Source organism: Malaclemys terrapin, chromosome 23, assembly GCF_027887155.1.
Source record: "Malaclemys terrapin pileata isolate rMalTer1 chromosome 23, rMalTer1.hap1, whole genome shotgun sequence".
Lineage (NCBI taxonomy): Eukaryota > Metazoa > Chordata > Testudines > Emydidae > Malaclemys > Malaclemys terrapin.
This window is the reverse complement of record NC_071527.1, coordinates 10120486-10146316: the sequence shown is the minus strand read 5'-3', so window position 1 is coordinate 10146316 and position 25831 is coordinate 10120486. Positions and strand designations below refer to the sequence as shown.

At 56.3% G+C, this 25831-nt stretch overlaps 2 protein-coding genes across 2 annotated transcripts in view; one reads left to right on the top strand and one right to left on the bottom strand.

The window, feature by feature from the left end:
* The window catches only part of PRR36 (proline rich 36), a 40698-nt gene extending 33906 nt beyond the window's left edge, over positions 1 to 6792 (top strand). Inside the window, exons 5-6 of the mRNA XM_054012986.1 lie at positions 298 to 2886; positions 4233 to 6792. Coding sequence (XP_053868961.1) covers positions 298 to 2886; positions 4233 to 4663 — 3020 coding nt within the window. The 3' untranslated portion in view covers positions 4664 to 6792. The remainder of the gene's footprint in view (positions 1 to 297; positions 2887 to 4232) is intronic.
* Positions 6793 to 11535: 4743 nt separating this feature from the next.
* On the bottom strand, positions 11536 to 20145 carry LOC128828364 (sterile alpha motif domain-containing protein 1-like). The gene is made up of 5 exons (XM_054012999.1): positions 19094 to 20145; positions 14504 to 14903; positions 13897 to 13990; positions 13223 to 13334; positions 11536 to 12617 (listed from the first exon to the last, which is right to left on the bottom strand). Exons 1-5 carry the CDS (start codon positions 19814 to 19816, stop codon positions 12459 to 12461), a joined length of 1488 nt encoding a protein of 495 aa, XP_053868974.1. The 5' UTR covers positions 19817 to 20145; the 3' UTR covers positions 11536 to 12458.
* Between the last annotated feature and the right edge of the window lie 5686 nt (positions 20146 to 25831).

Below are 25831 nucleotides of genomic sequence, written 5' to 3'. Positions count from 1 at the left end.
CTCTCATCTCCAAAGGCAGTGCATGAGTTGGAGCAGCCCTGTGGCTGCTCCCAGTCCCTCTGGGGACAGGGCCATTACTAGGACCACCACCAAGGTGGCTTAAAGCCTGCTCTATCCTTGCCCCATGGAGTGAGGTGGGAATTAGGCCACTCTAGCGGGAGCCAGTGGCTTTCCCAGGGTGCTGCAGCAGCTCACAGTGCCCTCTGTTGGCTTGGCTGTTACCCCAGAAGGCACTTCCAATTGGCTATAAATCTAGGGCCTGGCCCTGAGACCTGGCTTCTTTCTTGTCCCTTACAGACCTCGTCAGAGCTGCCCCCGTCTCCAGGGCCCGGCTGTCTGGCTCGAACCCCACCCTCAACAAGATTGCTGGCCCGGCCAAGACTTCCAAAGCCAAGCTCCCGGCAGAGCCCAAGGCCAAGAGCCACCCAGTTCCTGCCACTCCCAAGGCCTTGGAGAAGCCAAAGGGGCCAAAGACCCCTCCCAAGGCAGGGGGCAGCCATCCTGCCACCCCACAGAGAGCAGCAGCCTCCACCCTGAAGAGGTTATCCGCTGGGAGCCCTGGCAAGAAGCCCCCTAAGAAAGAGGCTAGCTACAACCTGGAGCCAGTGCCTGTGCCCAGGAAAAAGCTGCTTTCCCCAGGACAGGGAGAGGCCAAGGAAGCTGCTGCCAATGTCCTTTTGGCCTCTCCTGATGTCCTGCCTGGTACAGAAAGGGCAGCCCCTGAGGGCGATGTGAGGCCTCTGGATGAGAAAGGATTAACACCGGAGGTGGGCCCGGTCCTGCCCAAGCCAGTCCCTGCAGATGGGGATGCTCCCGAGAGCTATAGGCCAGAGGTGCTGGGAGCGGAACAAACCCCTGCCAAGGACATGGAAGGGGTGGTTGGAGGTGGAGCACCCCAGGAAGGAGGAGGCTCATCTGGCCCAGAGCTGGTGGCTGCCAACCCTTTATCCCACCAAGAGAGCTGTCCTGCAGAACAGCAGCTGACCGGTCTCTCCCCACCACAAGGGGTGGGCTTTCCTCCCAGGGAGATGCTACCCCCAGCAGGCACAGAGCTCCCTGATGTGACACTCCAACCCCAGGGAGAGCAGAGCCTGGTGGACACCCCATCTATGCTTCTAGACCCCTGTGAGACTGGCCCAGCAGTCCAGGGGGAACCATTGCCCTGCCAGGAAGCCCCAGTGGCGGCTGAGCACCTAGATTTGTGGCCGGAAGGCGAAGGAAGAGCAGCTCAAGACATGACCTGCCTGGCCCCAGCCCAGCTGGATTCCTCCTGCCCAGCCGGGGCCTCCCAGATGCTGCCCCTCAGTGAAGAGGACCCTCGGGGTGGCACAGGGGGACAGCGATCTCCCTGCGGGTCACCGAAGCGCCCGGCAGAGCTGCTGCGAGGGGAAGAGCGGGAGGAAGTGCCACTGGATGAGCCAGAGGCAGAGTGGTCGATGCACAAGACAGACTCGCTTCCTCGGGTTGGCCTGGAGGGTTCCTCCCCAGAAGATGTGGCAGAGCCAGGAGCCGTTGAGCTGAGAGAGGAGAGGGATGGGAGTGTTTCTCTGACCCCGCCAGGGTGTGGACAGGAGACCCAGGATGCTCTTCCCTTGGAGAGAGGAACCCAGGGTGCTTGCAGGGGCTCTGGGAAGATGGGGGATCTGGATCCTGAAGGAGTGACTAGTACAGAGGAGGCAGCGGCGGTTTCCCAGGGGATAGAGGGGCTCAGCGGAGAGTCTGTCCGTGCAGGGCATGAGCCAGAGGAAGCTGTTCCCCCCACAGAACAGCTCCCTGAGGACAGTAAGGGCCCTGAAGACCAACCCAGTGTCGCTTCTCCTGGCATGTCCCTCCCTGGTGCTGAGCTGGCCGGAGTCACCTTAAGAAGCCTTGAGGAAGCCGAGCTGCAATGCACCTGCCTAAGTTCTCCTGGAGACGTTGCCGAGGTGGGGCCCACGGAGGGGGAGCCCTCACTGAAGGGTGGGGCTGATGTGCTGGAGGACCTGGAGCCACGTGCCCAACGGGAGTTACCACTGGGTCCCGAGGTGACTGTGCACAAGCCTCAGAGCCTGCCCCTGAAAAGTCTGGAGCTGCCCCAGGAGCCGGCCCAACGCCCCCCTCCCCCGGGGCAGCTGTCGTCCAGTAGCGCCGAGTCAGAGGGGCCGTCCAAGAGCCGCTCCAAGTCCAGCACGCTGAGTGGCCCCGACCTGGCTGGCAAGAGCAGCAGCGAGACCAGCACCCCGGAGGAGCTGCGGGATTACGACAGCAGCTCCGGCGTGGAGTCCAAGTCGGACGAGAAGCTAGAACAGAGCTTCCCCCGCAGCCCCCTGGAGGACCTGCCAGGGGAGCAGGACCTGGGGATCCACATGGACAAGGGGGATGACGAGGCAGAGACCCTCCCAGCAGACGAGCTCCTAGGTGACCCACCCACCGAGCCCACAGTGTCCTCTGAGGAGGAGGGGGAACTGGATGGAGACCTCCTGAAGGAGCCCGGCTTCCCTGCCATGGGCAAGCCCCTGGTGTTTCGGGCGCCATCCCCACCCCATAAGCCATCCCTGGAGGAATTGGAGGAGCTGGGCTCAGGTGACGCCGGCACCGGGACGCCGGCCTCCACCAATTCGGCCACCTCCTTCGACGCCGTCTTCCACCTCCACTCCACTGACAGCTGCGGGAAGAGCCCAGGCCTCTCCTCCCTGGAAAGTGAAGAGCACTCGGCCGAGAGCACCAGAGACCAGATCCCCAAGGGCTCAGAGCCGGCCAGCCTCCCCGAGGCGGAAGAGCATGGCAAGATCTCCCTCCCCGGGGACTGGGGCTGCCAGCTGGAGCGCCCCCTGCAGATGGGCCCGGCGGACGAGGAGGAGCTGGCCTCCCAGCCCTATGGCACCGCTCCCCGTGGCCCGGCGGCAGGTAATGTATAGAGGAGCCTGCCGTGTGTGTCCAAGTGCCAACGCCGCGGTACCTTAAAGCTTAACTCAGTCATGTGCAATAGCGTCCCCTGCTGAAGGGAATCCCCCCCCCCTCCTCCTCTCCTAGTGTATCTCCCACCTAGCCGGATGGGTCTGACATCTCTGTACAGTCCCTCAGTCATAGCCTACATTTTTCTGTGTCTAGATCAAAAATACCAGGCTCTCCCCCATGATCACTGGCACCTAGGGGGAAGACATCTGTGTTTTAATGTTCTTCCCTTTTGGGGTGGGGGATTGGGGGCCAAACTTTTTAGCCTTTCAGTACATTGAATAAAGAGTCACTTATCTGGATCTGACCTCCTGGCCTGTTCTTTGTATTTTTGTGCAGGACTCTTACCACCCCTCCCTTAGCCTGGACTGTGGAGGGCAGATGGGGGGTGGGGGGAGGGAGGGGGTTGATTGGCAGCAGGGCCAAGTAGATTTGGGGTGGGGGCTAGGGGGCGGCCATCTGTCATGGCTGACATCTTACCGCTTGGTTTGTAGCCTTGCAGCAGATTAGAACATCTGGCCTTAGCCACAGTCCTTCTGTTGCCATGGGTTCTACAGGAGATAGTTTGGCCATCACACGGAAGTTCTTCATGGGGCTGAGAGCATCTCAAGCCTTCCCTGGACCACCATGTGATGGACTTTTCTAGACCCCACCAGCCCTCATCTCCTGGACCTTTTGGTCCAGGGGAACTTTCCTGGGTCCACAGACGGAAGTTTTTGAGAACTAGAGCACCTGATGCTTTAGTACCTTCCCTTGGACAGATCTAGCCCAGAGATCAGGCCACTGCCAAGATCTGAGGCCCAGTTCTATGGGCAGCTCCACCCTCTGATGTGGCTGCCATGGAGACAGTAGATGACTTTTTAACAGCCAAAGGATGCTGTGCCTAGGTTGGTCCCATTGCATTGATTTTAAATCAAAGCTTCATGGCTGGTAGAAGATAGACCTAATCTAGGCTTCTCCTTAGCTGCTCTGCTTAGGATATTGCCCCCAAGACCATGCCTCCCTCCTGGGCAGCTGCTTGCAGCCTGGGTATCTCTGCCATGGAGGCATCCTGAAGATTTAGCCATAGGCAGGGAAGCAGGAGCCAGTTCCTAGTTGAATCTGCTTTGGGCATCTTGCCTGGTCAGGGTGGTATCGAATGGGCTAACCCTGGATGTTGCCTGGACTCTTCTCCCTGCTTGTCTGTGTGTGTGTGCCTGTGCCAGTCTGTCCTGTTGCCCCCTGTCTCTCCTTCGTCCGTCTTGATACCCCTCCCATGGGCAGTTCTCTCCAACCCATGCTCCTGTGCCCTGTTGTAGGTGAGAGCGGGGCTGGCCTGGGGCCCTTCTCCTGGGGGCCCTACCCCCCTGAAATCCTCTCCACCATTTACGAGGTGGAAGGAGGCGCAGAGACCCCTGGGCAGGTGCCAGAAGAGGAGGAGGATGGGAACTGCCAGCTCCCCCCTGCTGTCCCCCGTGACAAGGCCCCCCTGCATCTGGGCAGCCTCCAAGCAACTGTCATGCAGCAGCTGATCAGCCGGACTCTGCTCTTCTCCTCCACTGGGGAGGCACCTGTGGGGGGCAGAGGGGCCCCTGTCATGAGTGAGGTGGAGCTCGGAAAGTGGACAGACCTGCTGTCACCATTGGATGAGTCTCGGGCCAGCATCACCTCAGTCACCAGCTTCTCCCCCGAGGACGTCTCATCTCCCCAGGGCGACTGGACGGTGGTGGAGGTGGAGACCTTCCACTGACTTCCCCCACCTGCACCAGCTTCACCTCCTCTGGGTGAAGGCTCTGCCTGTTGTGGCTTAGATCCCTGCTGTGATCTGCTCTTCTCCTTCCCTTGGCTTTTCTGGGGGACCAAGCGTGGTGGGGTGGCCAGTGCCTCTGTTCCAGCCATGCAGAACTTTCCTTCTATCTCTTAGCCCACAGTGGAGCAAGTGGCTTCCCAAGTTGAGGCTAAGTAACCAGGCAGAGGCAGCAACTGGAAGAACTTGTGCTGGGGTGAGGCTTGGCTGCTTCCCCTGAGTCCTTGACTTCAGTTTCAAATTTCTGAATTCTGATCTCATCCCCTCCCCAACTCCATGGAGCTCCCAGAGCCTGCAGCCAAAGCAGTGGAGGGTTAACGGCAGGATGGGCAAAACTCTCTCTTGCAACCCTCCCCCTCCCCCCCCGCCCCAGTTCTCCATATACCTCCTGAGTCTGGTACCCCAAGAGACCGTTTTAATTTGTTATCCCTGGTGGCCTCCATAACAGATCTACAATCTACAGGTTCTTTGGCAGAGGCTGGAAGAGGGGTTGGCAGTTCCCAGCCAGTTCTCAAACAGCCAAGCCCATCTCTTCACCTCCTTCCCACCCGCTGCTACAGGAGGCCTCATTCCTTCAGGAGAACAGTGCCAACCACCTATGGTGTGGCTGGAAGAATTGAAGCCATGGGGGGCAGGGCTTTCCTTGCCCAGTGGCTCTTCCCTCTCAAAGACATTCTCAGGGCCATGGTGGGTCAGTTGAGTCCATGATCTGTCTAGCCTGTGGCAGGAGGAGGGGAGGAAGAATGACATGGCCTTAAAACTGGACCTAACTCTTCAATGAATGTTCTCTAATTTCATCCTGTGCTCGTGGAGCTGGGCTGATGGACAATGGGGAAGGGGGGGTGCTGCATGCATGGGGGGTGGTTTCTGACATGATTTGCCTGCTGCGTTGGAAGAGAGCAGAGGCCTTGGCTCATGTTCCAGCTGTTACATTGTGGGGATAGGGGGTGGCTGTTTGGGTTTTTTTTGCTGCTGTGGGTGTAGCCTTTATGCACAGATCTGCTGTCTCAGTTAACTGCCTCTGGCCAGCTGCAACTCCAGTAGCTGAAAGAGGCCTGGGGGGTGGGGGTGGATTGAAGGCTTGGATCCTCAGGTGGGGGCTGGGTGCAGGGGGTTGGGGAGGTTCATAGGCAGAGTGGGGTGGAGAGGCTTGGAGGGGGGCTGGGAATTCCGCTCCTGCAGGGGCTGAGCCTGTGGCAAGGGGGCATGTTTTGTGGTAGCCATGCATCCTAGCAATCCCTAGCTGCTTGTGTCTATGGGCAGGCTGGGTTACAAGGAGACTCTGCCCAGCTCTGGACTCCTGGTGGCAGAGAGGAAGGCACCATGGTGCCATCTCCACCATAACAGCTCAGTCCCACTTCCCTCTTCGGTGCTGCTTGGCTCCAGGGGAGCACTGGGCTGGATGCTATGGCAGGGACCTCTCTGTGCTTTCCTCCATGCCTACCGAGGTCTTCAGGTGCACCACGGCTGGCACCAAACTCTCTGAGCATTTTCCATAAAGTTCCACTGGGAAGCTCCTCGCTGGAGGAACCCCAAGGCTGCCGGATGACTTCAGCCCATGGAGAGGTGGCAGCAGGCTTCCTGCCATGGCCTAAGCACAACTCACTACTGAAGTTTAGAGGAGCCAGATGTCAACCCAGCCATGCAACTTGGTGCAGCCTGCTGCCCCTCAGCCAGCTGGACTTGGCAGACTTCAAGAGGATGGGCCTGTGTCCTCTAACACTTGGATCTCAAAGGGGAAAGCACTGGGGTAGCCGAGCCCAGCTTGTCAGCCATTCCCAGTCAAGGGGCATCCGTGTGGTTAGGCTGTATCTTGCGGAGAGGTTCTTTAGCCTACCTCCCCGAAGCTACAGCCTGCTAATATGTGTAACGGTGTCATTGTGAACTGTAGAGAATCTAGCTGCGTTCCTAGCTGTAGTGACTGCGGTGAACAAGTGATCTTTTCGATGAAGTGTGTCCTGCTGGTTTCATTCTAACGTAGCAAACTGTGAACAGGAAACTCGTTTAAACAATAGCAGTGGCTTTTTTTTAAGAGACACTTTAGGTTTTTAATAAAAATGAATTAAAAGCTGCTTAAGTGTTGGGCTCTTCCTTTTGTGACCTAGGATGGAGTGGGAGGGAGAGTGGAGAAGGGGATCTCTGTACCACTGCATGGCAGTATATAAAGTTTAAACCTTGGTTCATGAAGTCTGATACTCCCAACAGGCCCCAACTGAGAGTGAGCCCCATAGGCAGCACCCAGCCCCATCTCAGAGCTTAAACCCTAAGAAGGGTGGGAGGAGAAACTGAGGCCCAGAGAAGGGAAGAGACTGGATGGAGCTTGCAAGAGAATGCAGTGTCCTGACTTTGCAGGCTCGATCATCTCTCTGCTTCCAGAGGTCTTGAACCCAGGCTTGGAGAAGCTGGCTGCAGAGGGGGAGGATGCATGGGCTGTATGCACCACTGCAGCTTCTCTGAAGATGTAGCAGGCTCTAGGCAGGTCACTGGCTTCACCAGAAGCCTGTGGTAGATGATTTCACATGACCAAGGTGAAAACAGGAGCCATGCTTGACCCAAGAACTACCTCCCACTCACTGGTGCCTAAGGAAGGGAGCAGTAATGGGATAATCCACCTCCTTGGGAACTGTCTTACACCATGTTGCTGGAAGGTTGGGCCTGAACTCAACCAGAGGAAGTTGAGACTTTGCAAACAAGCAGCAGCCTTTAGTAATAACTGGCTATTACTAATCTCCATCAAATAATCCTCTTTGTCCAAGCACTGTCTTGAGGCAGGGAAGGTGCAAGGCTAGGTATCCAAGCATGTCACACAACCTCTGTGAGGTGCTATTGTTCCTACTTTACTCACACACAAGGGTCTTAAGCTGCAGCTGCTGAGTCCCTCCAGTGCTGTCACTTTAAATCAATCAAGGTGCATGGAGCTGAGCTACTGTCAGCCCAATGATCCATCTTGGCCACTAGCCTGGAGACAGAGCCTCAGGGAGAGTGTATAGACCAAGGCAAGTGTGATTGGACGTTGGCTTTGGCAGTCAAGAGGTTTAACATCAATGCAAGCAGAGGGTTGTATCCCTGGCCAAGAGCCAGTACTGACCCTATTCTCCATGAACCAGTCTAGTTCTTTCTTGAACTCAGTTATGCTTTGGGCTATCACCCTGGTAGTAAGTTCCACAGGTTAATTGTGTGGAAAAAAGACCTCACAGGACTGGAAGGGACCTCAGTAGATCATCTAGTCCAGGCCCCTGCACCCAAAGCAAGAACTGGACCATCCCTGACAGCGGTTTGTCTAACTGCTTCTTCAAAATCTTCAGTGATGGAGATTCCACCCCTGCCCTGGGCAATTTATTCCAGTGCTTAACCACCCTGACAGGAACTTTTTCCAAATGTCCGAACTAAACTACTCTTGCTGCAATTTAAGCCCATTGCATCTTGTCCCATCCTAAGAGGTTAAGAAGAACAATTCTTCACCTGCCTCCTTGTAACAACCTTTTATGTACTTAAACTTATGTTCCCATCAGTTTTCTCTTCTCCAGCCTAAACAAACCCAATGTTTTCAATCTTCCCTCATAGGTCGTTTTCTAGACCTTTAATCATTTTTGTTGCTGTTCTCTGGACTTTCTCCAATTTGTCCCATTGTTCCTGAAATGCAGCACCCAGAACTGGATGCAATACTCCAGCTGAGGCCTAATCAGCACAGAAGAATTGTCTTGGTTTATAATGCTCCTGCTAATACATCCCACAATGATGTTGGCTTTCTTTGATCCACTATGACCCCCAGCCCCCTTGCCAAAGAATTCCTTCTGAGACAGTTATTTTGCATTCCTCATCTTTGTATTAAACCTGCTTCTTAATCTCATCAGCTGACCCCCCCCTTCCCCTACACTTCTGTATTGTGGAAAAGGAGACTTTTCTGCCAGTCATGATTTTATAGCCCTCTATAATATCCCCCCCTTACCTATCTCTAAGGCCAAATTGCTTTAATCTCCCCTTGTATAGAAGCCATTCCCAATCCTGGGGCATCTTTGTTTCCCTTATGTGAATCTTTTCCAGTTTCCCTGGATCCTTTTGTGTGTGGGTCCAGCTGTCCCATCTCAAAGAGGGGAGGGGGTGCCCCCATGGGTTTATAGCATAGGCTCATGGTATTTTCTGTCCCTGTCCTAGTAGGTCCTGAGCTGACATTTTCAGAGAACTGGCTACACTGATGCTATGATCTCTCTCCAGCAAGTTTAGAAGCTAAATACACCCATGCTAGCTGGGCTGCTGCGACTCCCCCAGGGTCACAGCCGCTGGCAGCTGAGCAGCAACGTGACCTCACACCTCATAGCCTTAGACGCCTGCTCTAACCCCCTGCCTCTCTGGGGGCCACACTCTGCTGAATGGGATCCCCCTGGGGTTGTAGAATTACACTAGAGTGGGGCTGCTGCTCTTTAGGTTGGTGATGATCCCTTAATTCCCAATCCAAGAATCTCCAAACCCTCCTCTTTACAGTGAGAGTAAAATACGGCCATTCTCCCACCCCCACCCTCCAAATTCAGTGAGGAGAGGGTAACTGCAAATAAGTGACTTGAAAGCAAAGACCTTCTGTAATACAATTTTCAACCTCTGATGCTTCCCAAACCTGCAGTGGCTCTTCCACTCCCCCGCCTCCCCTAAAGCTAGTAATGATCTCCCATCTCTTTCTTGTTGCATAGGCAGTTTGGGTGGCCCACAGCTGACATGGGAACACTCCCAGCTGGGATGGGGATTTAATCAACAGTGCCTTAAAGAGGAAGCAGAGGGGGGTGGGGGAGGGGAGGGTCTGGTTTTCAGCAAGTCTCAGCATCCCCTCACTGATACAGGCCACAGCAGCATCTTAAGTTGGGCACTTAAATAAATACATAAAAAGACAACTCAAGCTTTGCCAAAGCAGCTAAAGATCTCCAAGTCTTTAACCAGGGACAAAGCGCTAGACTGGCCAACAGACCTGGATTCTAGTCCCAATTTTGCTGGGTGACCTCAGGCATGTCCTGTCCTTGCTCTGTGCCTCAGTTTCCCCAGCTCTAAAGTAAGGATACTGATACTGCTCACTTTTGTAAAGGGTACTATGGGAGAGCTAAGAATTATTGTTTCCTAGCTGATATTGTTGGATAAATTGGATGGGCAGAAGGATTTAGCTCCCTTTGAAATCAACAGGGAGTCATTGCAATCAATGGGAGTTATGCACCCATGAGGATCTGGGCCTAGATCCCTTCTGTAGCAGATTTTTGCTTTCTTGCTCTTTGAAGTCCCCTCCCGCTAGTCCTGTCCTCCTCCATGGAATCAAGGTCAACAAGCCCCAAGTTGAATGTTTACAGAATTGTAATTCTCCTCTGGATATTATACCTCAGGGTTTAAACCACTCTCCCCCGGAGACCAGACTGAGATCTGCCAGGTTCTTCCACCTTCCTCAGCAGTAGCTGGTGGGTGCTCCCACTGCAGGGATACAGGCTTGGTGGAACAGGGGGGCCGAGGCCCTGGCTGGCAATTTCTATTTTCCCACCGGAAGGCAGCTGCCATCAGGGGCAGCTGAAGAGGCACAAGCTTTCTCTCTCCCCTTCAGTGGGGACAGAGAATCACCTGGCCCGCACCTCCACCAGGGGACAGCCCCAGCTCATCTTCCCTCCACTCTGTGATGGGTGGTCAATGGCTCTAGCTTTGCTCCAGGTGCGGTGCTGCCGTTCCACAACAGGGCAGGCTCTGTCCCACGCCATCGCTGTCAGAGTGCAGCTCGCGTGACTTGCGGGGGGGCACAGACGCTGCCCTGGGGGTGCCAATGGACAAACCCAGCTCAGCAAATATTGGCTGCTGTGCCCAGCAGCCACCCTTTCTCCATGGCCCCTCTTCCCACAGCCACAGGGACCAACTCCCCGTGCTCTGCCTGCCCTTTGGGCTAGGCAGAGCCCACTGGAATCAGACATGCAAGGGGGCCTGTGGAGATCGGATTTCAATTCCCAGCTCTGCTAGATTCCACCTGGGACCTTGGGACAGTCACTAATGCTCTGGGCCTCAGTTTCCCCACCTATACAATGGGAGTAATGATCCTGCTTTTGTCTATTGGGGCCAGCACCCCCTACTGAGCTCCTGCCCCACTCCCTGCAGCAAGGCAGCCCCTGGTGTGACACTGGGGCCAACACTGACTGTTAGGGGAGAGTGCCCCCTACAGAGCCCCCACCCTGCAGTACGGCACCCCCTCATGGGGCACTGGGGTTAGCACAAAATGGAGAGAGCACCTCCAACAATCAGGCACTGGTTGGGGCAGTCAAAGTAGCCCTCAGGAGCATGGGGAGAGGAAGGGCTCTGGCCCCAAGGGGTTTCCAAGCACTCCCACTCCACTCCCCAGGAGCAAAGCCAGGTGAGTTGAGATTCAAACCCTTCACCCCCAAGCTCTTACCTGGGATGGGGTCAGCACAAGAGGAAACACCTCCATCCTCTGGGTACTGGACCCTCAGTGCTGGGCTAACAGGAAGCCAGCATTCCTTCCTTAACAACCTGCTTCCCCAAAGGCTGGGGAGGGGGGTGCCAAAGCACAGGACTCCCAGCTCTGGGAGGAGAGTAGGGTCGAGTGGGGAGGGGGGCAGTTGGAAGTCAGGATTCCTAGGTTCTATGCTACTGATCTAACACTGAACATCCCCGCTCTAAAGTGGGAATAATCTTGCTAGATTTCACTCCCCTCCCAGAGCTGGGGACAGATTCCAGGACCCCCAGCTCTCGCCCTAACCACTAGCCCACATTCCCCTCCCAGAGCCAGGCACAGCACCCAGAAGTCCTGACTCCCAGCCTCCTCCCAAAAGCACTACTCATCTCTCGGCTGTCCTAAGCTCTGCCCTCCCCCTCCCATCCTGAAATGGTCCAGAAATATGAACCGATTGGTGTTTCTCTTGTTTTTAAGATTTTTTTTTTATTTAAAAAAAAGGAAGGTGGGGGGAGGGGAGGGTGCAATATTAAAAAGCGACTGACTCTGGGTAGCAACCATTGATATGTGTAAAAAAAAAAAAAAAAAAAAAAATTTACCCCACCCCCCACCCCAACCAGAGAATAAAAAGGATCCCCTGTTAAAACCTTCCCCTGATGCAGGGCACCACCCAGTGCCCCACCCACCTCCAAAAAATCCCTGACCCACCCCATCCAGACGGCAAGGAGACCAGATGTTTGGGGGGGGGTGGGGGGGAGATCAAACCAGAGTGCCATGTCCTGAGTTGGGGGTGGGGGGAGGGGCAGAGCTAAAAGAGGCCCTCAAAGTCCTCAGACATCTCCTGGGCATGAAATGAGCAAAAAATCCACCTCTCCCACCTGCCCCCAGCTTGAAATGGCCAACGATGCTACGATGTGAGACTAACCAAGCGAATAAACACACAGTGGAGGAGCCAGGGGGCAGTGTTGGGCACTGATTCCCCCCTCCCCCTAAAAAACACCCCTGTAAACCCCTCCTCTGAAGCCTACACCTTCACTCCCTCCCCACCACAGTTTTTTCTACCCCTCCCCAACCACTTGGGGGTTAATCACGAGAGGTGGGAGGACGCAGCTAGGATGCCAGGGTCATTTCCATCTCCTCCCCCCTGCACCAAAAGCCCCAGGCTGATTGACACCCCCCATTCATCTGTTTCTATGGAGACAGAGGGACGCTGGGAGGGCTGATTCCCAAGGCACCCGGGGAAGGGGTGCAGCAGGCAGGGAGGGCTGCTGGCACAGTCCCGCTCGGCCCCAGCTGCGACTCTCCTCTCCCTGCTCAGCCCAGGAAGGAATCCACCTCGTCCTCCTCGAAGTGGCTTTGCTGCAGCACCTTGATGTGGTACTCGTAGATCTTCAGCGCGGGGCCCAGGCGGATGGACAGCCCGGTCAGGACGTCTGTGCGCTGCATGAGCAGCAGGGACTTCCCGTCGATCTCCTGCAAGGGGCGACAGAGGAAAGGTTAACGGGCTGGGGAATGGGACATGGGGCCTTTCTCCTCTAGGGGACTGGTTCTCTCCACACATTGCTCCCTGCCTCTGAGATGGCAGCTGCCCCCACCCCTGAGCACTGACCCAGGGGTGCCAGAACAGGAGGGGCCAAGGCCCGTCCACTTTTCACCACAGGCCCAGCTCCCTGCCCCTCCTCTTCCCTGAGGCCCTGCCCCCTGACCAGGCCAGGAGCTAGAGCCCAGCCAGGTAAGAGCGGCCCCAGGGCAACTGTGGGGAACCTGGGCCCCTCCACCTGCCCAGAGGGGGGGGGCCAAGAGGAGCACCCGACCCGTGTCCCCATCCCCCGGGCCCCCCGCCCAGAGCAAATGGAGGGTCCGTGCCCAGACAGCTGTTATCAAGGCCCAGCTGCAGCTCTTCAGCCCCCGAGGCGCCACCCCCAGGCCAGGCCTGAAACCAGGGGCTCACGCTCCCCGGCCCGGCTCCAGCTTCTGGCTTGGTTGGGGGGGTGGGTCCTCAGGGGGAAGGGGAGGGGCCACAAGCCCCTCCACACTCCCACACACTTTTAGGAAGAATCCATCAACCCTGCACTGACCTGCTCCTGAAAGGCAGATGCCTGCTCTGCAAATCCAGCCTCCGTGAAATAATCCACCACGTCCATCACTGTCCACTCCACGGGGTCTGAGGGCTTCTCCTTCTTCACCGAGCTGGGCGGGGGATGGGGAACAGAGTGATCAGGGTCCCGGCCACAACCCTCACCTCCCAAGCAGACACAGTCCCCGACCTGCCTTCATCACCAGGCCTGAGCTCCCCGGCCTCATCCCCTCCCACACCCACACCAGGGGGAGTCCCCTGACATCTCGAGGGGAGGGGGCTGAGAGCCAGTCCCTCTCTGCAACAGGGGTCCCCAGGCAGCCAAGGGTTAATGGAGGCAGGAAGGGAATGGGGGAGCTGCCAGAGCACGGAGGGCCTCGGCCCTGCCATGGGGGTGGCAGGCCCTGAAGGCTCCCACTGGGGTTGGGGCACTGGTGCAACCAGGAGTTGCTGGGGCTGGCGGAAGCAGCAGGGAAACATGTCACATGTGGAGATTTAAGGACCCAGCCGCGCGGGGGGGGGCTGATAACCAGTGGGACGGGGACATCTTAGAGTCTGACCTACTCACACAGGGCTCACAGATTAAGTACCAGCCCCAGCACTGGGCAGAAGGAGCATCCCCTGGTGGCAGCGAGGGGGACGGGCAGGCAAGAAGCCAGTGAGCACAGGACTTACACGCAGCTGAACAGTGTCCCATCTGCTGCCTGGACGCCGGGCCGCCCGGGGGACAAGGGCACAGGGGGGTCCGCGCCCGCAACGGCTGGAGAGACTGCAAGCAGGAGAGAATGAGAGAGAGATGTCAGGCATGGCACAATCACAGACAGGGCTTTCACCTCCCCATGGAACATGAGGAAACTGGCCCACCGCAGCCCTTGGCTCCCCTGATCTCCTCCAGCCCAACTGATGCCCCGCAATCTTGTCCCATAGTCCTGGTTTTCCTCCCGCCCCTAAAGTTCTGCTGATGCTCCTCAATGCTGACCTGCAAGTCTCTGCTATCCCAGCCCTGGGCTCCCCCTTCCCACAGTTCTCCCAATGCCCTTCAATCCCATCTTGCAGCCCCCTGGATATTCCAGTTCCAGAGCTGTCCCCAAATGCAGTCAGCCAGCCCAGCTGAGCAGAATTTCACAACATCCCCAAGGCTGAGACCTGCCAAACTCATTTCACGAGTGATCTCAGCCACTGCACCTCATCAGCCTCACCCCACCCCAACAGACCCTTGGTTCATTCTTACCCCCTTTCCCTAAGAGAAATTCCAGCCCCTGGGGTCCCCCCACTCCAATACCTGCTCTGTCTGGCTGCCCGTAGGAGCCCCCTTCCTTCTTGCCCATCCCGAACTGCTGGCAGGCGCTCTCCCCAGGGGAGCAGGCCTTGGCATGACGCCTCTCGCTGCCTTCGCGGTGGGGGCGCTCGGAGCCCTTGTCCGGGGAGTGCTCCTCCGGGGGGTGCAAGTCCCTGGCGTGGCCACCCCCCGTGGGACAGTCCTTCCCACCACGCCTGCTGTCCTTACAGTCCCCGTTCATCTGGCTCTGCTCAGCGGGGGCTGCTTTGCCGTCACTCTCCAACCCAGCCCCGGCGCCTGCCCCCTCGTAGTCCGGAGCCTCGGAGCCCTCCGACATGGTGGAAGCCTCGTCATCCTCCTCTTCCTCCTCCCCCTTCTCCTCCGATGGCTCCTCCCCGGCCTTCTGCGGACACCAAGAATCCAGAGTTAGAGACCCCAGGAAGCTGCTCCCCTGTGCCCTGCACAGGGCATCTTCTGGGCACAGCTGGGGCTCCTGGTTTTACCCACCATTGGACCCCATCTAGCCACTTTTCCTGACTTGGGACCTCCTGGTAACCCAGCCCTGGGCTCCCCACCTACATCAGCTCTGCCGACGCCCCTCAATCTCGATCCACAGCCCCCTGATATCCCAACCATGGGGTTCCCCCCGCCACAGCTCTGCCAATGCCCCTCAATCCTGCCTGCAGCCCCCTGCTAGTCCAAATCTGGGTCCCCCCCAGCTCTGGAGGTGCTCCTTGATCCCAACCCCCACAGCTCTCCACCCCCACTATTCCAGTCCCCATACTTCCTTCTCTAGCACTCTGCCTGCTCTAGTGTTAGGCAACTCTTAGGCAGGGCCGGCTCCAGGCACCAGCTGAGCAAGCAGGTGCTTGGGGCAGCCAAGGGGAAAGGGCGGCACGTCGGGCTCTTCGGCGGTGGGTCCCTGTCCCTCTTGGAGGGAAGGACCTGCCGCCAAATTGCCGCCGAAGAAGAAAGTGGTACGCTGGAGCTGCTGCCGATTGCGGCTTCCCCCCTCCCCCCCGCCACTTGGGGTGGCAAAAACCCTGGAGCCGGCCCTGCTCTTAGGGTACAGGGCTAAGCATCTAACCACAGCGAGTTGGTGACAGCATAAAAATCGACCCTCAAACAGGAAGCTGCTGGGCTAACAAACTACCTCATCAGAAGAGACTTCCTCCTGGAGAGTGCCAGCTGCCACGGCAACCCCTCTGCCGGAGCAGACTACCGGGCGCACGTCCAGCTGGACCCATTCTTAGAAGCTCCAGGACCACTTTGACACATGGCAGCACTGGACTGGGGGAAGAGTTTGTTGTAAACAAAGGACTTAACATGAGCTTTGGGGGTAGAAATAGGTCAGAGGCAGCATGGTCCAGTGGATGTGGCACCAGCCTAGGAGTCAGGAGACCTGGGCTCTAGTCCCAACTCTGAAACTGGCCTGCCAAGTGGCCTTGAGCAAGTCACTGCCCTGCGCCTCAGTTTCCCCAGCTGTAAAACAGGGATAATCCTTCCTTTGTCTGTCTAGATTATAAATTCTCAGGGGCAGGAACTCTCTCCCCCCACAGGCCTGTGCAGGACTCTGCACAATGGTGGCTCTCTAATCTCAGATGGGGGCCTGTGCAGCACCCAGCCTGAAGGAGCCCACTCCCCCTTCCCATCTCAGCTGAGGCATCTAGGCGTTAATCTCACTCCAACAAAAAACATCTGAAGCAAAATCAGGAGCTCCCAATTTAGTTTTAACAGAGCCTGTTAAAATAGCTCGTTAGGATTTAGAAGATAATTACACCCCACGCCCCTCTGCTTTTAAAAGGAACAAAAATATATATTTTTTAAATAGAAAATAAACCTCCCCCCGCTTTGTTCTTTTACAACCATCGCAGCAAAACAGAGTGAAAGTCCAAGTTCTTCAGCAAAATCTGTCTCTCCTTTCATCAGCGGCCTCCCCCCGCACATTGCCTGCACAAGGAGGCCATGCCAGAGATGCCTGGTTTGTTATTGCCGGGCTGCCAGCCAGGCCCATGCGGAGTGCTCTCATTATAGTTATATTACGGTAGTGCCCAAAGGTCCCAGTTAGAACTGGGCTGGGCACTGCACAAAGAACACAGCCACCCCAAAACACAGGCAGAGATTTTAGGTTGCCTGGCAGGGCTGCATCAGGGGCCCTGGATTGTTAAAAGATGGGAAGCAAAGGATAGGATCAGATGGTCAGTTTTCATGGTGGAGAGTGATAAATAGCGGGGTCCCCCACGCATCTGTACTGGGACCCGTTCTGTTCAACATATTCAGAAATGATCTGAAAAAGGGGGCAAACAGTGAGCTGGCAAAGTTTGCAGATGATACATAATTACTCAAGGTCCAAAGTTGACTGGAAAGAGTTTCAAAGGGATCCCACAAAACTGGGTGACTGGGCAACAAAATGGCAGATGAAATTCAATGTTGATAAATGTAAAGTAACACATTGGAAATCAATCCCAACTGTACAGATACAAAATGATGTTACCACTCAAGAAAGATCTTGGAGACATCGTGGATAGTTCTCTGAAAACATCCACTTAATGTGCAGGGCTGTCAAAAAACTAACAGCATGTTAGGAACCATTAGCAAAGAGAAAGATAGTAAGAGAGGAAATATCACAACGCCGCTATATGAATCCATGGTGCACCCACACCTGGAATACGGCATGCAGTTTTGGTTGCCCCATCTCAAAAAAGATTCTTTAGCATGGAGAAGAGCAACAAAAATGATTAGTGACGAAGAGTCCTGTGGCACCTTACAGACTAATAGACGTATTGGAGCATAAGCTTTCGTGCGTGAATACCCACTGCGTCTGATGAAGTGGGTATTCACCCACGAAAGCTTATGCTCCAATACGTCTGTTAGTCTATAAAGTGCCACAGGATTCTTTGTTGCTTTTTACAGATCCAGACTAACAAGGCTACCCCTCTGAAAAATGATTAGGGGGCTGAAACAGCTTCTGTATGACAGATTAAAACACCGGGGACGGTTCGGTTTAGAAAAGAGACAAAGGGGGAGGGGGGATATGATAGAGGTCTATACAATCAGGAGTGGTGTGGAGAAAGTGAATGCAGAAGTATTATTGACTTCTTCACATAATGCAAGAACCAAGGGTCACCCAAAGAAATTAACAGGGAGCAGCTTTAAAACAAACCCAAGGAAGTACTTCACACAACACACAGCCAACCTGTGGAACTCGTGGTCAGGGAATGTTGTGACTGGGTTTATAAAAGAATGAGATAAGTCCATAGAGGATAGGTCCAGCAATGGCTATTAGCCAAGATGGTCGAGGAGGCAGCCCTATGCTCTGGGTGTCCCTAAGCCTCTGACTGCCAGAAGCTGGGACCGGCAGACAAGGGAGGGATCACTCGCTAATTGCCCTGTTCCCTTCAGACAGGTTACTGGACTAGATGGAACACTGGGCTGACCCAGGAAAGCTGTTCTTATCGTAAGGCTGTGCTCGGCCCCTCATTGGTTGCCAGGGGGCTGTCCGGCAGGGCTGGGCCCGTGCCGGGAAGCTGCTTGCAGGTGGGTTGTTCCTGGATGCTTTGCTGTGAGAGTAGCACTCCTGGAGGCTGTATGAACAGACCCATCCATCACACAGACCATCCAGCCCAACCCGTCGCAGCCAGGGTGGGCGTCACCACCAGGGATCTCGCTGGGACAGGAGGCCCCAGCAGATCAGAAACTACAGCAGCGCTCGCACCCTAAACTGGAACAATCCTGGACCTCACCCAACTCGCTTCCCACAACTGCTTTCATTCTAAGCTCCTTTGACTGGTACTGCCCATGGTCCCTCCCACCCCAGATGCCCCATGGTGTGCCAGGCAGTCCTGCCTCTCGATACCTTGCATGTCCTGTGACTCCCCAGGCATGTGCCTGTACAGGAGTGAAAGAGGCAGCCCCAGGGCCTAGTCATTGGTGCCTTCCCTGGAAACAAGCACCAGAGTACTGCCTGACCCCTAACTCCCAGGCATCCCTGCCCCAAGCAGCCCTGATCCCTTTACTCCATGTGCAGCCCCTTCCTATGTACCCCACCCCCGCCCAGCCATCATTATCTTGGGCAGCCCTTTCCACCCCACACTCAGGTCCTATCCCAAACACCCAAAGCCGACCCTTTTCTGAGCTAAACCTGCCCTGGGGCCCAGGGCACTGCCCCCTGTTCACTGCCCCTCCCCCCCCTCCGGGACCAGAGCACCGCTCACTCCCCCACCCCAGACACAGCCCCTCCCCCCACCAGGGCATCGCTCACTCCCCCCGCCCCCAGACACTGCCCCTCCCCCCCAGGCCAGGGCACCGCTCACTCCCCCCGCCCCCAGCCACTACCCCTCCCCCCCAGGCCAGGGCACCGCTCACTCCCCCCGCCCCCAGACACTGCTCCGCCCCCTCCAGGGCACCGCACCCCCTCGCCCCACCCTGGTACTCGCGTGCGACTTGCCCCAGGCTTCCCGCCCCAGCCACTGCCCCTCCTCCCGGGTCACCACTCACCCTCCAACTCCTGCCTGTCCCTCCGGGGGTCGGGGCGCCGCTCACCCCCACCCCGACACTCATGCCACCTGCCCCAGGCCCTTCCCCCGCGCTCACCTTGCTCCGGTGCGCCCTGGCGTGGGGGGCGCGGCCCTGGGGCCCCCTTTCCGCCCGGGCCAGGGCGATGCTGCCGAAGCGGGTCCTTTCCAGCCTCCCGCGGGCCACTTCCTCCTCTAGCAACCCCTGGACTCGGCCCCGGGTCACCCGGCCGCCCCCGGCCGCGCTCCCATCCCCGCCCAGGTAGCGCACTATCTCCCGCAGGCTGACCGGGGAGCTGCGCTCGGGGGCCACCTCTTCAGGGGCCGGGGGCGCAGGGGGCGGCGGCCGCTCCCGGCCGGTCCTACGAGGCGGCGCGGCCGGCTCGGCGCGGGGCGCTGCCCGGTGGGAGCGGGGCGCGGCGGGGACCGGTGCCCGCGGGGAGCGGGGCGCGGCGGGGGACGCTCCGGGCGGGGAAGCGCGGTGGGGGCGGGATGTGCCCCCGGGGCGCTGGGCCGGGGCCGGCGCCGGGGCCCCCCGGCGGGGCGGCTGGACGCGGGCGGCGTTGCGGTAGGAGATGCTGCCTTTGTAGCTGACTCGCAGCACCGCGCGCTGTTGGATCAGCTTCTCTAGCTCGGCCCGGGTGCGCTCGGGCTCCGGCCCGTGTCTCCGCCGCACCATGCGGCAGATGCGCTCCAGGTCCGGCCGCGCCTTGCGGGAGCGCAGCGAGTCGATGGTGTCCAGAATCCACTCCTGGTAGCGGGGCGCCTCCTGCCCCGGCGGGGGTGGCGGGGGCCCGGCCATGCCGCCGCCGCCGCCTCCTTGTTCGCCCGGCCGGGGCCGCTACCGCCTCGCTGCCTCCCCTCCCCCGGGGGCTGCGTCCGCTGCACCGGCTCCTTCCGCGGGCCTTCTGGGAGCGGCTGCACGGTCCCGGCGCCTCTGGCGCTCCCCGCTGCACCGGCTCGGCGCGCCGCCCCCTGCCCGCGCGGGGTCGCTACTCCTCCCCCGGGCGCGATCCCCCGGCCGGGCTCCCCGGGCGCTGCCGCGGCTGCAGCTGGAGTCGGTGGCGCGCGGGCTGGTCCCGGGCAGGCAGGCAGCGCGAGCCCCTCCCTCCCCGCCGCACGCGCCGCCGCCCGGGACCCGCAGCCCCTCGCGCGGCTTAAGGAGGCGCCGCTGCCCGCAACCTCCCTTCCCCCGGCCGCTTAAGGTGGAGCCGGCGAGTTCCGAGTCCTGCGTGTGTCCCGGCACTCCGCCCTCCAGGCCGGCCCCTCACCCCCTGCCTTTCTGACCTCCAACAACAGTCCCCACTGCTCACCCATCTCTCTCTTTAACGCCCCCCCAGCATTCATCCACACCACGTCCCCTCACCCCGACCGACAGCAAACTCTTCCCCATTCCCTTCCTGCTCACTTCCCCACACCTGCCTCCATCGCACCGCAGTCCCTGCCCCCGTTACCCCCCTCCCGGCGAGCTGAGCTAGTCCCCATCACCCCACTTCCCACACGGGGGAGCTGGGCCCATGTCCCTGCTTGCAGCTGGCTGTGGTGGCACTGCAGAGCAGCAGTGGTGGAGGCTTGGTCACCCCTTTAGGGTATGGGGGAGTCATGGGGTGCTTCCATACCTCCCCCCCCAACAACCCAGGGCTCAGATGAAGTAACCCTGGGTTCATCTAGCAGGGGTGCAGCTAAGCAAGGCTGGCTCAGAAGGGTGGGGAACAGAGCACAGAGGTGCTCTATTCCTCTAGGGGGTGCCCAGCGGGTGGGGGACAGGAATGGAACACAGGAGCCTTTCTCCCCTAGGGGACAGTATTGGTAGCAATTGAACTCTTACCAGCTGCCCCCCATTCTGCTCCCTCAGGGGCCCCCTTGCTGCAATTCATTCTGGCTCCCAGCAGATGAACCACCATAGCCTCAGATACAAGCAACTCACATTAGCTCTCTTGGCTGCAGCCAGGGAGCCTGAACTCCTAAGCGCGGGGGGGAGAGAACCCTTCTGGTGAGACACAGGGCCCAAGTCCCAAACAGCTGCCAGGGCCCAGGACTGTAGCAGCAAAAGCCTGAAAGCCCTTGCAGGGCCCTTGCTGCTTGCCCACTCCCCTGGTGGCAGGATTTCACAGCACAGCTGGCAGACCGGCATCAGCCGCTTTGCCTCTCTCCAGGGCTGGCCGGCAACAGCTGAAAACGCCACAGAGCTGTTCACCATGAGGGTGCAGCCCCATGGCTGTTGGTTTGGATTTGCAGATCTGGAGCTACCTGGCAGCCAGACCTGGCTCTCAGATAGCTGGGGCCTAGATTCCCAATTGACATCATGCCATTGGCATCACCTGGTGTCAAGCGGCACCACTCCATTAGAGTCAACAGAGATGAAAGACTGATGCCAGCTGAGGATCTAGTTTCTTATCTGGCTACCAGCCTCAACCAACAGCCCGTGGGATGGTGCCAGGCACAGCTCCGTGCAGGACAGCTTGGGGTATGAGGCTCCAGCCAGGCACGATGAAGGAAGTTAGGGGCTGAGGTGAGAACAGCAGCCGTGGTTATCAACACGTTATAGATGGGGAAATGAGGCAGAGAGAAGGGCTCAAGTCACACAGTTGGTGACACAGAACCCAGGAGTCCTGACTTCCAAGTCCCACCTCACCCTAACTCCCAGACCCCACTTCCCTCCCAGAGCCAGGACTAGAACCCAGGAGTCCTGACTCCCAGCTCCAACAGCCCTGGCCTTATTTAGTAGATCCCCTCACAGAGCTGGGAATAGAACCCAGGAGTCCCAGCACACAACCCCACCCCCACACTCATGCACCCCACTTTAACCACTAGAAGATGGTCCCTTGGCATTACTGAAAATAGTAGCCAGTCACATGATCAGTCCTATGCCCTCTGACATGGGGGGTGGATTAAGGAGCGGCCATGCTTGAAGCTGCCCTGCTGGGCTAATCATGGAAGGCATCCAAAATGGTGGAGAGGGACAGTATGCAGAGATGTAGCGGACGTAGACGGGGTGGAGAAAAGGACTTGAAGAATCCAGACTCCTGGGTTCTATTTCCAGCAGCGGGAGAGGAGTGGTGTCTAGTGGTTCGGGGAGGGGCTGGAAGCCAGGATGCCTGGGTTCTGTGTATGCTCCACGCTGTAAGAGGGGGATCATACCTGACACACATTGACGGTCTTTAAAGTGCAATCTCTGATTTTTAAAAAAGGAACTAGAAGTAGTTTAGGCCCAATGCCCGCCCCCAACCCAAAATCCTCTGGCAATTTTTACAGCCATGTTTCCCTTTTTAGGCACCCCCCACTCATTCAAGACCCACACCAGACAAACGGGGATCTGCCCATAGACGGACAGCAACAGAGACCAGAGAAAATGCTGCAAAGCGTAAACTGGGCAAACTAGGAAGGCTATTTGCCTTGCTCCTGTAGTTGCAGTGATGCCAACCCCAACTGGTAAAAAATAATGATGGGCCTCAAACCAAGTCTTGAGATTGGCGTCTAAATCATGAGATTTTATAAATACCTGACAGGGTGTTTTTATTCACTTCCTGCTATGGGGACTTTTAAAAGGTCACCTGGTTCAAGCTTTCCTCTGCAGTGAAGAGGGTGAGACAGGGAGGGTTTTTCCACTTGAGGAAATTAACTGAAAGAGCTACAGTAGCACATAGCGACTCCAGTCAAATTTCCCCATGCAGACAAGCCCTAATTGCCTTTTAATCAAACTTGCATGATTTGGTGACTGGTACTTTAAGGAAAAAAAAAAAATCCCCACACACAAATAGTGTCAGCCTAGTGCCCAAAGCACAAAGGTTGCTACGAGTAACAATATGAAGGTTACATTAAAAAATTGCAGCCGTGCTCCTTTGTACAGGCAGTGGCGGCTCGAGGCAGAGCTGGGCAGGAGTTTTATGCCAGAAAAATGCGGATTTATAGACAACAAAACTTTAAGGACAGATTGGTTTCAATTAAAGGTTTCTCAGGTCAAAATGAGCCCCCCCCCCAGTATCCCAGTGATTTGTGTACTCACCTCTGCTGTAGAAGACCCAGGTTCAAGGTCCTGCTTTGACTCACTCCAATGTAGAATGGGAACAAATTTGAAACCCTCCAATTCTTTCACAAAACACAATCCGTTTTCAGCCCGATTGCACTTGGAACCCCCTTGTGCAAGGGGCTGTACAGAAGGGCTCACTTACATTTTATTCCTGATAAACTGCCTTTCATTCACAGGGGTTTCCTCTCTTCTCTCTCCTCCCCCCCCCCCGAATTAGCTGGTGTCTCATTACCTGATCCTCTTTGGAAGCAGATTCACACACATGGAAGGAGTTTCCCTGCAATAAGGAAGGTGTGCACATATCCACATTTAGTTGGAAGTATTCTGTTTCTGGCAATCCCCCCGCTGCTAGCGCACTGCATTCCTGCACACCGGGGTCGGCCTGCCTGTTCAACTCTCCTGCACTTGGCCTCAGAAATGGCTAGATTATCGATTCAGACAGGACCACTGCGAGCACCTTGTCTGACCTGCGTAACACAGGCCACAGGACTTCCCTGAATCAACTTCTGTTGGAATTGGAACAGATAGTTTAGAAAAACCTCCCATCTCAATTTAAACAGCGCCAGTGATGAAAAATCCACCACGATGCTTGGTGAATTGTTCCAATGGCTAATTACACCCCGGTTAAAAATCTGCCCTTTTCCCTAGTCTGAATGTTTCTAGTTTCAGCTTCCAGCCACTGGCTCTCCTTAGACCTTTGTCTGCTAGCGGGACTGGCCCATTATCACAGAGTTATTCCCCTAGGTACTTCGAGACAGGGATCACGGCACAGCACGGCTCCTTGTGTCTCAGGATAAGGCAGGTTTCCCCCCATTTAATCATTCTTATGGCAACTCTCTGCCCTTCTCCAATTTTTTCACCTTCCTTCTCGAATTGTGGGCACCACTGACCTGGCCATGGCATTCCAACAGCTGTCGCCCCCCCGCCGCCAGACACAGCGATAAAATAACCTCTCCCCAGCTGCCTGCGATGCCCGTTTATCCATCAACCAGATGCCACCTCCCCATTTAAGCGCAGACACTTGTTCCTTTGGGCTGCCAACTCAAGGCAAGTTCAGGTACCACTAATGGCAGCCGCCAGTCCCCCACCCCAGCCACATCCCTGAACTCCTTGGGCCTCCGGGGAGAGGAACAGCTCCTGGCTCATCACAGCAACAACAACTGTCCCCTAGAGCCGAACAGCCCACACTCCAGTCTGATTTTATTTTTTTAAACAAAACTTTATTGGTAATTGTTTCAAATATGTTTACAAGAAAGCACACTGTTAAAGAGGAAGTGGAGGCTGGGGGGGGGGGGGGTTGTTTTGTTTTTTCCAGTGAAACAAGGTTTGTCGGAGGACACAGACGTGTTTCCCAGGGCGGGGCAGATGATCCCCACCCTCTAGATGGGACTCTCAAGCTTCTTTGTGGGAAAGGGGGATTTTAGGGGGAGGACTAGCCACAGGGCTCCCCCGCCCCTGACAGTGCTCATGTATTTATAATATATATATAATTTATCTATGAAATCAAAAGAAGCTCACACACCTCCACCCCGGAGAGAAACAAGAAATTCAACCAGCTGGTGAATACACACAGTGGGAGACAGGCTGGGGGGTTAGAACAGGACCACCACTGCATTGGGGGTGGGGGGAGGGCAGGGAGGATAAGTAAAGAATCAAAGAGGAGGAAAAGTAAATGAATAGAACAAGAGCCCCCTCCCCTCTCAAATAGACTCAGACTCTAAGGTCAGAAGGGACCATTATGATCATCTAGTCTGACCTCCCGCATGATGCAGGCCACAAAAGCTGACCCACCCACTCCTGGAATAATTCTCTCCCTTGACTCAGCTGTTGAAGTCCCCAAATCATGATTTAAAGACTTCAAATCGCTGAGAATCCTCCAGCAAGCGACCCCTGCCCCATGCTGCGGAGGAAGGTGAAAAACCTCCAGGGCCTCTGCCAATCTACCCTGGAGGAAAATTCCTTCCCAACCCCAAATATGGTGATCAGCTGAACCCCGAGCATGCGGGCAAGATTCTCTAGCCAGACCCTGTGGAAAAAGTTCTCTGTAGTAACTTTTAATATCCCATCATTAACCATTGTTACTAATTACCAGCGATGGTAGGTTATTGACCTATTGACTAAAATCACTTTATCCCATCAAACCATCCCCTCCATAAACTTATCAAGCTTAATCTTAAAGCCAGAGAGGTCTTTCGCCCCCACTGTTTCCCTCGGAAGGCTGTTCCAAAACTTCACCCCTCTGATGGTTAGAGACCTTCGTCTAATTTCAAGCCTAACCTTCCCGACGGCCAGTTTATATCCATTTGTTCTCGTGTCCACATTAGTACTGAGCTGAAATAATTCCTCTCCCTCCCTGATATTTATCCCTCTGATATATTTAAAGAGAGCAATCATATCCCCCCTCAGCCTTCTTTTGGTTAAGGTAAACAAACCGAGCTCCTCAAGTCTCCTTTCATACGACAGATTTTTCCATTCCTCGGATCATCCTAGTGGCCCTTCTTTATACCCGTTCCACTTTGATTTCATCCTTTTTAAACATGGGAGACCAGAACTGCACACAGTACTCCAAATGAGGTCTCACCAGTGCCTTGTATAACGGAACCAGCACCTCCTTATCCCTACTAGAAATACCTCGCCTAATGCATCCCAAGACCGCATTAGCTTTTTTCACGGCCACGTCACATTGCTGACTCAGTCATCCTGCGATCAACCAGGACTCTGAGGTCCTTCTCCTCTTCCGTTACTTCCAACTGATGCGTCCCCAGCTTATAACTAAAATTCTTGTTA